The 10,285-nt window shown below is 39.8% G+C and overlaps 1 protein-coding gene across 1 annotated transcript; it reads left to right on the forward strand.

Annotated features, from left to right (window-relative positions):
* The first annotated feature begins 479 nt into the window (after positions 1-479).
* LOC147368525 (olfactory receptor 7E178-like) lies at positions 480-1,427 on the forward strand. The gene has a single exon (XM_086413465.1). The coding sequence runs from the start codon at positions 591-593 to the stop codon at positions 1,425-1,427; it is 837 nt and encodes a 278-aa protein (XP_086269591.1). The 5' UTR covers positions 480-590.
* The last annotated feature ends 8,858 nt before the right edge of the window (positions 1,428-10,285 follow it).

The raw sequence follows: 10,285 nt of genomic DNA on the forward strand, positions 1-10,285 counted from the left end.
CCAAGAGATCTTCCCAATCCAGGGGTCAAACCCAGGTCTCCCACATTGCAGGCAGACACTTTACCATCTGAGCCACCAGGGAAGCTCATGAATAAAATAAGGTATATATAAATATGTCCTAATTTCTTTACATTTGAATTATGTATTTTCTTAGAGGAAGAAGGAAATTTCTGATTCTGTATTATTTCTAAAGAAGTAGGCTGTATTTAACTGAGATCATGGATGTAATACCTCTAACATTCTTGTTCTTTTTCACTTTTATGTGGAGTTTTATAAAGTAAGAGTGTATAGACAGGTGAATAACACAGAAACCAATGAGGGAACAGTTCTAAACACAATTTATCACACTGAGAGATATTGCTGAAGGAACTGGGGTGTATAATCTTAGAAATGAATTGCTTGAATCCAAAATATGGACATAGTCTGAATGCCCATTTACTTATTTCCTTTGTTTCCAGCCCTCTTTTCTTTTTCCAAAGGTGTCCAAGATACGTAGAACTGGAAATCTAACAAGCGTCTCAGAATTCTTCCTCTTGGGCCTCTCAGATGATGCAGAACTGCAGCCTTTGCTCTGTGTCCTCTTCCTGTCCATGTACCTGGTCACCGTGTTGGGGAACCTGCTCATCATATTAGCCATCACCTCTGACCCCCACCTCCACACCCCCATGTACTTCTTCCTCTCCAACCTATCCTTGGTTGACATCGGTTTAATCTCCACCACAGTTCCCAAAATGATTGTGGACATCCAATCTCACAGCAGAATCATCTCCTATGGAGGCTGCCTGACTCAGATGTCTATTTTTATCCTTTTTGCGTGTATGGATTGTATGCTTCTTACCGTGATGGCCTATGACAGGTTTGTGGCCATCTGTCACCCACTGCACTACACGGTCATCATGAACCCGCGCCTCTGTTGCTCCTTAGTTTTGCTGTCCTTTTGCGTTAGTCTTTTGGACTCCCAGGTGCACGATGTGATTGTGTTACAAGTTACCTGTTTCAAGGATGTAGAAATTTCTAGTTTCTTCTGTGACCCTTCTCAACTGCTCGACCTTGCTTGTTCTGATACTTTCACCAATAACATAGTCAGCTATACTATCGGTGCCTTGACTGGTTTTCTCTCTATCTCAGGAATCATTTTCTCTTACTATAAAATTCTTGTCTCCATTCTGAGAGTCCCCTCATCAGGTGGGATGTACAAAGCCTTTGCCACCTGTGGTTCTCACCTGGCAGTTGTTTGCTTATTTTATGTAATAGCCCTGGATGTGTACCTCAGCTCAGCCATCTCACAATCTCCCAGGAAGGATGCAGCAGCCTCGGTGGTGTACACTGTGGTCACCCCCATGCTGAACCCCTTCATCTACAGCCTGAGGAACAAAGACATCAAAAGGGCCTTGTGGAGGTTCCTTAGCAGCACAAACTCATCTTAGGACATGGCAACCCATTTGAGCATATACTAGAAAATGTAGCAAAACTAAATCTGGAGATCTAAAAGTTCTACCTCTCTCATGACATCATTTTATAGCTTATTGCCTTCATGCCTCTCCTTGCTTTCTACCTGAATATTACTTCTCTGTAGCTTATTCCCCTGCCAATGCAGGAGACACAAGAGACACAGGTTCAATCCATGAGTCCAGAAGATCCCTGGAGGAGGAAATGGCAACCCACTCCAGTATTCTTGCCTGGGAAATCCTATGGACAGAGGATCCTTGTGGGCTACAGTCCACAGGGTTGCAGAGAGTCAAACAAGACTGAGCATGCACACACACACATGTTTTAACATGACAGTGGAGAGTTCTAAGATCCTTTTTGTATCAAAATCACTCCTTGACAGAATCTCACTATATCTATGGGGATTCTATATTTTTATCTTCAGTAGCCCAAGCATCCTCAAAAGAATAATTCCCCTTTAATATACCAAAAATGTACAAATTTTCCAAGCTTTTATATATTTTCAAGAGTAAATTCTATTTTCAAATCTGCACATGCTGTTATGTGAGCTGCAAGTCACTGCTCCTCAGCCTTGACTTCTATTGAAACCATCTGGGAAGTTTAAAATACTGACCACCGGGTCTCACCACTAGAGTTTCTGATTCAACTGGACTTGGGTGTAGTCCAAGCACAAGGATTTTAAAAAGCTCTCAAGTGGTTCTAGTGTGCGCCCACTGTTGACAACTACTAATCCAAGTCAAGTCTCTCTTTCAAAGGTGAGCTTTATGCCTTGGGTCCTAACATTCCTCATGGACAAATGCTGAAGATCCAAAAGAGATCAGAGGTCAATGGGGGAAGATATGAAGACCCTGATGTGGTAATAAGCAATGCATTTTCCCTTTATATCCAATAAATTTCTCCACATAGCTTCTCTACATCGTACACCTGGCCTTTGCTTTAGGGTGGGGCATCGGAAATCACATTCTATCTTGTGGTCTATGTTCCATCTTGTATTCATCTTAGCATATATTCAGCAGTGGCCTGCAAACGTCTCTTCACTCCAAAAGCTCAACGAGTCCCTTTATACCCCTCCAGCCTTTGGTAGAGTAGTTTTGTCCCTCAGTTATGATCACTATGGTACCACTTTTTTCTTTCTTGTCTTTCAGTCCTTCAATAAAATTTTTTTAATTTTTTTATTTTTAAACTTTACAATATTGTATTGGTTTTGCCATATATCAACATGAATCTGCCACAAGTATACACGTGTTCCCCATGCTGAACCCGCCTCCCTCCTCCCTCCTCCCTCCCTGTACCATCCCTCTGGGTTGTCCCAGTGCCCCAGCCTCAAGCATCCAGTATCGTGCATCAAACTTGGACTGGCGACTTGTTTCATATATGATATTATACATGTTTCAATGCCATTCTCCCAAATCATCCCACTCTCTCCCTCTCCCACAGAGTCCAAAATACTGTTCGATACATCAGTGTCTCTTTTGCTGTCTCGTATACAGGGTTATTGTTACCATCTTTCTAAATTCCATATATATGCATTAGTATACTGTATTGGTGTTTTTCTTTCTGGCTTACTTCACTCTGTATAATAGGTGCCAGTTTCATCCACCTCGTTAGAACTGATTCAAATGTATTCTTTTTAATGGCTGAGTAATACTCCATTGTGTACATTTACCACAGCTTTCTTATCCATTCATCTGCTGATGGACATCTAGGTTGCTTCCATGTCCTGGCTATTATAAACAGTGCTGCGATGAACAGTGGGGTACACGTGTCTCTTTCCCTTCTGGTTTCCTTGGTATGTATGCCCAGAAGTGGGATTGCTGGGTCATATGGCAGTTCTATTTCCAGTTTTTTAAGGAATCTCCACACTTTTCTCCATAGTGACTATACTAGTTTGCATTCCACCAACAGTGTAAGAAGGTTCTTTTCTCCACACCCTCTCCAGCATTTATTGCTTGTAGACTTTTGGATCCCAGCCATTCTACTGGCATGAAATGGCATCTCATTGTAGTTTGGATTTGCATTTCTCTGATAATGAGTGATGTTGAGCATCTTTTCATGTGTTTGTTAGCCATCTGTATGTCTTCTTTGGAGAAATGTCTATTTAGTTCTTTGGCCCATTTTTTGATTGGGTCATTTATTTTTCTGGAATTGAGCTGTAGGAGTTGCTTGTATATTTTTGAGATTAGTTATTTGTCAGTTGCTTCGTTTGCTATTATTTTCTCCCATTCTGAAGGCTGTCTTTTCACCTTGCTTATAGTTTCCTTTGTTGTGCAGAAGCTTTTAAGTTTAATTAGGTCCCATTTGTTTATTTTTGCTTTTATTTCCAATATTCTGGGAGGTGGGTCATAGAGGATCCTGCTGTGATGTATGTCAGAGAGTGTTTTGCCTATGTTCTCCTCTAGGAGTTTTATAGTTTCTGGTCTTACGTTGAGATCTTTAATGCATTTTTAGTTTATTTTTGTGTATGGTGTTAGAAAGTGCTCTAGTTTCATTCTTTTACAAGTGGTTGACCAGTTTTCCCAGCACTACTTGTTAAAGAGATTGTCTTTAATCCATTGTATATTCTTGCCTCCTTTGTCAAAGATAAGGTGTCCATATGTGCGTGGATTTATCTCTGGGCTTTCTATTTTGTTCCATTGATCTATATTTCTGTCTTTGTGCCAGTACCATACTCTCTTGATGACTGTGGATTTGTCATAGAGCCTGAAGTCAGGCAGGTTGATTCCTCCAGTTCCATTCTTCTTTCTCAAGAATGCTTTGGCTATTCGTGGGTTTTTGTGTTTCCATACAAATTGTGAAATTACTTGTTCTAGCTCTGTGAACAATATCGTTGGTAGCTTGATAGGGATTGCATTGAATCTATAAATTGCTTTGGGTAGTATACTCATTTTCACTATATTGATTCTTCCAATCCATGAACATGGTATATTTCTCCATCTATTATGGTCCTCTTTGATTTCTTTCACCAGTGTTTTATAGTTTTCTATATATAGGTCTTTAGTTTCTTTAGGTAGATATATTCCTAAGTATTTTATTCTTTTTGTTGCAATGGTGAATGGAATTGTTTCCTTAATTTCTCTTTCTGTTTTCTCATTATTAGTGTATAGGAATGCAAGGCATTTCTGTGTGTTGATTTTATATCCTGCAACTTTACTATATTCATTGATTAGCTCTAGTAATTTTCTGGTGGAGTCTTTAGGATTTTCTGTGTAGAGGATCATGTCATCTGCAAACAGTGAGAGTTTTACTTCTTTTTTTCCAATTTGGATTCCTTTTATTTCTTTTTCTGCTCTGATTGCTGTGGCCAAAACTTCCAAAACTATGTTGAATAGTAGCGGTGAGAGAGGGCACCCTTGTCTTGTTCCTGACTTTAGGGGGAATGCTTTCAATTTTTCACCATTGAGGATAATGTTTGCTGTGGGTTTGTCATATATAGCTTTTATTATGTTGAGGTATGTTCCTTCTATTCCTGCTTTCTGGAGAGTTTTTATCATAAATGGATGTTGAATTTTGTCAAAGGCTTTCTCTTCATCTATTGAGATAATCATATGGTTTTTATTTTTCAATTTGTTAATGTGGTGTATCACATTGATTGATTTGTGGACATTGAAGAATCCTTGCATCCCTGGGATAAAGCCCACTTGATCATGGTGTATGATCTTTTTAATGTGTTGTTGGATTCTGATTGCTAGGATTTTGTTAAGGATTTTTGCATCTATGTTCATCAGTGATATTGGCCTGTAGTTTTCTTTTTTTGTGGGATCTTTGTCAGGTTTTGGTATTAGGGTGATGGTGGCCTCATAGAATGAGTTTGGAAGTTTACCTTCCTCTGCAATTTTCTGGAAGAGTTTGAGCAGGATAGGTGTCAGCTCTTCTCTAAATTTTTGGTAGAATTCAGCTGTGAAGCCGTCTGGACTGGGGCTTTTGTTTGCTGGAAGATTTTTGATTACAGTTTCAATTTCCATGCTTGTGATGGGTCTGTTAAGATTTTCTATTTCTTCCTGGTCGAGTTTTGGAAAGTTGTACTTTTCTAAGAATTTGTCCATTTCTTCCACGTTGCCCATTTTATTGGCATATAATTGCTGATAGTAGTCTCTTATGATCCTTTGTATTTCTGTGTGTCTTTTGTGATCTCTCCATTTTCATTTCTAATTTTATTGATTTGATTTTTCTCCCTTTGTTTCTTGATGAGTCTGGCTAATGGTTTGTCAATTTTATTTATCCTTTCATTTTTTTTTAAGTTCATAAATAAACTAGCTTTATTTTTTAAATTTTATTTTATTTTTAAACTCTACAAATTGTATTAGTTTTGCCAAATATCAAAATGAATCCATCACAGGTATACATGTGTTCCCCATCCTGAACCCTCCTCCCTCCTCCCTCCCCATACCATCCCTCTGGGTCGTCCCAGTGCACTAGCCCCAAGCATCCAGTATCATGCATCGAACCTGGACTGGCAACTCGTTTCATACATGATATTATACATCTTTCAATGCCATTCTCCCAAATCTTCGCACCCTCTCCCTCTCCCACAAAGTCCATAAGAACCAGCTTTTGGCTTTGTTGATTTTTGCTATGGTCTCTTTTCTTTCTTTTGTATTTATTTCTGCCCTAATTTTTAAGATTTCTTTCCTTCTACTATCTCTGGGGTTCTTCATTTCTTCCTTTTCTAGTTGCTTTAGGTGTAGAGTTAGGTTATTTATTTGACTTTTTTCTTGTTTCTTGAGGTATGCCTGTATTGCTATGAACTTTTCCCTTAGGACTGCTTTTACTGTGTCCCACAGGTTTTGGGTTGTTGTGTTTTCATTTTCATTCATTTCTATGCATATTTTGATTTCTTTTTTGATTTCTTCTGGATTTGTTGGTTATTCAGCAGCGTGTTGTTCAGCCTCCATATGTTGGCATTTTTAATAGTTTTTCTCCTGTAATTGAGATCTAATCTTACTGCATTGTGGTCAGAAAAGGTGCTTGGAATGATTTCAATTTTTCTGAATTTACCAAGGCTAGATTTATGGCCCAGGATGTGATCTATCCTGGAGAAGGTTCCATGTGCGCTTGAGAAAAAGGTGAAATTCACTGTTTGGCGGTGAAATGTCCTATAGATATCAATTTGGTCTAACTGGTCTATTGTATCATTTAAAGTTTGTGTTTCCTTGTTAATTTTCTGTTTAGTTGATCTATCCATAGATGTGAGTGGGGTATTAAAGTCTCCCACTATTATTGTGTTATTGTTAATTTCTCCTTTCATACTTGTTAGCATTTGTCTTACATATTGCGGTGTTCCAATGTTGAGTGCATGTATATTTATAATTGTTATATTTCTTCTTGGATTGATTCTTTGATCATTATGTAGTGACCTTCTTTGTCTCTTTCCACAGCCTTTGTTTTAAAGTCTATTTTATCTGATATGACTATTGCTACTCCTGCTTTCTTTTGGTCTTTATTTGCATGGAAAATCTTTTTCCAGCCCTTCACTTTCAGTCTGTGTGTGTCCCCTGTTTTGAGGTGGGTCTCTTGTAGACAACATATGTAGGGGTCTTGTTTTTGTATCCATTCAGCCAGTCTTTGTCTTTTGGTTGGGGCATTCAACCCATTTACGTTTAAGGTAATTATTGATAAGTATGATCACGTTGCCGTTTACTTTATTGTTTGGGGTTCGAGTTTTTACACCATTTTTGTGTTTCCTGTCTAGATAATATCCTTTAGTATTTGTTGGAGAGCTGGTTTGGTGGTGCTGAATTCTCTCAGCTTTTGCTTGTCTGTAAAGCTTTTGATTTCTCCTTCATATTTGAATGAGATCCTTGCTGGGTACAGTAATCTGGGCTGTAGGTTATTTTCTTTTATCACTTTAAGTATGTCTTGCCATTCCTTCCTGGCTTGAAGAGTTTCTATTGAAAGATCAGCTGTTATCCTTATGGGAATTGCCTTGTGTGATATTTGTTGTTTTTCCCTTGCTGCTTTTAATATTTGTTCTTTGTGTTTGATCTTTGTTAATTTGATTAATATGTCTTGGGGTGTTTCGCCTTGGGTTTATCCTGTTTGGGACTCTGGGTTTCTTGGGTGATTATTTCCTTCCCCATTTTAGGGAAGTTTTCAACTATTATCTCCTCAAGTATTTTCTCATGGTCTTTCTTTTTGTCTTCTTCTTCTGGGACTCCTATGATTCGAATGTTGTAGCATTTAATAATATCGTGGAGGTCTCTGAGATTGTCTTCATTTCTTTTAATTCATTTTTATTTTTTCTTCTCTGATTCATTTATTTCTACCATTCTATCTTCTAATTCACTAATCCTATCTTCTGCCTCTGTTAGTCTACTATTTGTTGCCTCCAGAGTGTTTTTGATCTCATTTATTGCATTATTCATTATATATTGACTCTCTTTTATTTCTTCTAGGTCCTTGGTAAACCTTTCTTGCATCTTCTCAATCCTTGTCTCCAGGCTATTTATCTGTGATTCCATTTTGATTTCAAGATTTTGGATCATTTTCACTATCATTATTCAGAATTCTTTATCAGGTAGATTCTCTATCTCTTCCTCTTTTGTTTGGTTTGGTGGGCATTTATCCTGTTCCTTTACCTGCTGGGTATTCCTCTGTCTCTTCATCTTGTTTATATTGCTGAGTTTGGGGCGTCCTTTCTGTATTCTGGCAGTTTGTGGAGTTCTCTTTATTGTGGAGTTTCCTCACTGTGGGTGGGATTTTATGGGTGGCTTGTCAAGGTTTCTTGGTTAGGGAAGCTTGTGTCAGTGTTCTAGTGGGTGGAGCTGGATTTCTTCTCTCTGGAGTGCAATGAAGTGTCCAGTAATGAGTTATGAGATGTCTACGGTTTTGTAGTAACTTGGGCAGCCTGTGTATTGGAGCTTGGGGCTGTGTTCCTGTGTTGCTGGAGAATTTGCATGGTATGTCTTGCTCTGGAACTTTTTGGCCCTGGATGGTGTTTGGTTTCAGTGTAGGTTTGGAGGCGTTTGATGAGCTCCTGTCAATTATGAACCCCTGGAGTCAGGAGTTCCCTGGAGTCAGGGTTTGGACTTAAGCCTCCTGCTTCTGGTTTTCAGTCTTATTTTTACAGTAGTCTCAAAACTTCTCCTTCTATACAGCACCATTGATAAAACATCTAGGTTAAAGATGAAAAGTTTCTCCACAGTGAGGGACACCCAGAGAGGTTCACAGAGTTACATGGAGTAGAGAAGAGGGAGGAGGGAGTTAGAGGTGACCTGAATGAGATAAGGTGGAATCAATAGAGGAGAGTGCAGGCTAGGCAGTAATCACTTCCTTATGTGCACTCCACAACTGGACCACTCAGAGATGTTCACAGAGTTATACAGAGAAGAGAAGAGGGAGGAAGGAGACAGAGGTGGCCAGGAGGATAAAAGGGGGTAAATCAAAAGGAGAGACAGATCCAGCCAGTAATCAGTTCCCTAAATGTTCTCCACCATCCAGAACACACAGAAATTCACAGAGTTGGGTAGAGCAGAGAGGGGTTAGTGAGGAGACACAGGCGACCTGGTGGAGAAAAAGGAGATTCTAAAGGGGGAGAGAGTAATCAAGCCAGTAATCTCGCTCCCAAGTAAAAATGGGTACTGACGATTGGGTTCTTAAAGGTACAAAATTGACAACAAATACCAAAAAGCAAAAATTAAAAATCTAGAGTTTGGAATTTCAAAAATACAATGTTAAAGAAAAGAAGAAAAAAAAAGAGAAAGAGAAAAAAAAAAAAAAACAAAGTCACAAAAAATATTACAAAAATATATATGAAGTTTGCTTTTAAAAAAAAAAAGGGTCTTTTTTTTTTGCAAAGTAATAGTAGGTTATAAAGGTGAAAAAGGAGTAATAGACGGCTTAAAATTTTTTTTTAATTAAAAAAAAAGAAAGAATGATTGTAAAAATAGTAAAAATATATCTGGGACTTTCCCTGGTGTTGTTGTGGGTATTGTGGGGTCAGTTCATTTTCGGATACTTCCTTGGTCCTGCTCATATGTCTCAAGATCTATAGGCCCCTTCCTATGTAGTCAGTACTAACGACAGGGTTTTAATCTATTGCACCTGTCACTTCCAAGGCGGTTCCCTCTGTTTTAGCTTCTTCTGTTTGCTGGTCTCTTCAGTGTCTGATTCCTCCCTGACACAAAGGGGGCGGTGGTGGACACTTTTTTTTTTTTTTTTTTTTTAGGCTCACTTGTTCAGTCGCGCTGTGGGGAGAGAGGGATGCTGCAAACAAATAACACTGGCAAGTGCTCGCAGTGCCTCAGCCACACTGGGCCTGCCCCCGCTCACGGCGCATGTACCCTCCCTGCCCACACTGCTCAGGCTCTAGGTTGCTCCACCGGGAACCCTCCGAGGCCGGCCCTCGGCTGGATGCACCTCCCAGGTCTAAGCCGCTCAGGTTCAGGCACTCAGGTAGTCCTCAGAAGAGCAGACTCTGTTGGGCATGCGTTTTGTGCCCTTCCCAGGTCTGAGCAGCTCAGGTGATGAGGTATTTGGTGAGCGTGGTCACTGTGACTTATCGCCTCCTTCGTCCCTGACGCTCAGTTTTCTGGGTGTACAACCAGCGCACCTTCTCAGGCGAATGTTGACCATTCAGAACCCCAAGAAGTCTTAGTTAGCAAAAAAGCCTGCTTGCAGTTTTATAGATAATGTCTCTCTGGGACTGCGATTGCCCCCTTCTGGCTCTGGCTGCCTGTCACCGGAGGGGGATGGTCTGCAGCCGGCTATCTCTGTTCAGTCCTTTGTTCTGTGCGCAGGCCTGGAGGTGTCTTAGGTTAGGGCTGGCTTTTCACGTGGTAGTTATCCCACAGTCTGGTTTGCTAGCCCAAGTTAGTTTGCTCAGATAGTGTTCAGGGCA

The sequence above is a fragment of the Bos grunniens genome, chromosome 7 (genome assembly GCF_055505025.1).
Source record: "Bos grunniens cultivar Pamir isolate PY7600 chromosome 7, Bosgru_T2T1.0, whole genome shotgun sequence".
NCBI classification, from domain to species: domain Eukaryota; kingdom Metazoa; phylum Chordata; class Mammalia; order Artiodactyla; family Bovidae; genus Bos; species Bos grunniens.

Excerpts from the sequence above, each read along its gene's own strand:
- LOC147368525 (XM_086413465.1), top strand. The coding sequence starts at position 591 with ATGTACCTGGTCACCGTGTTGGGGAACCTGCTCATCATATTAGCCATC.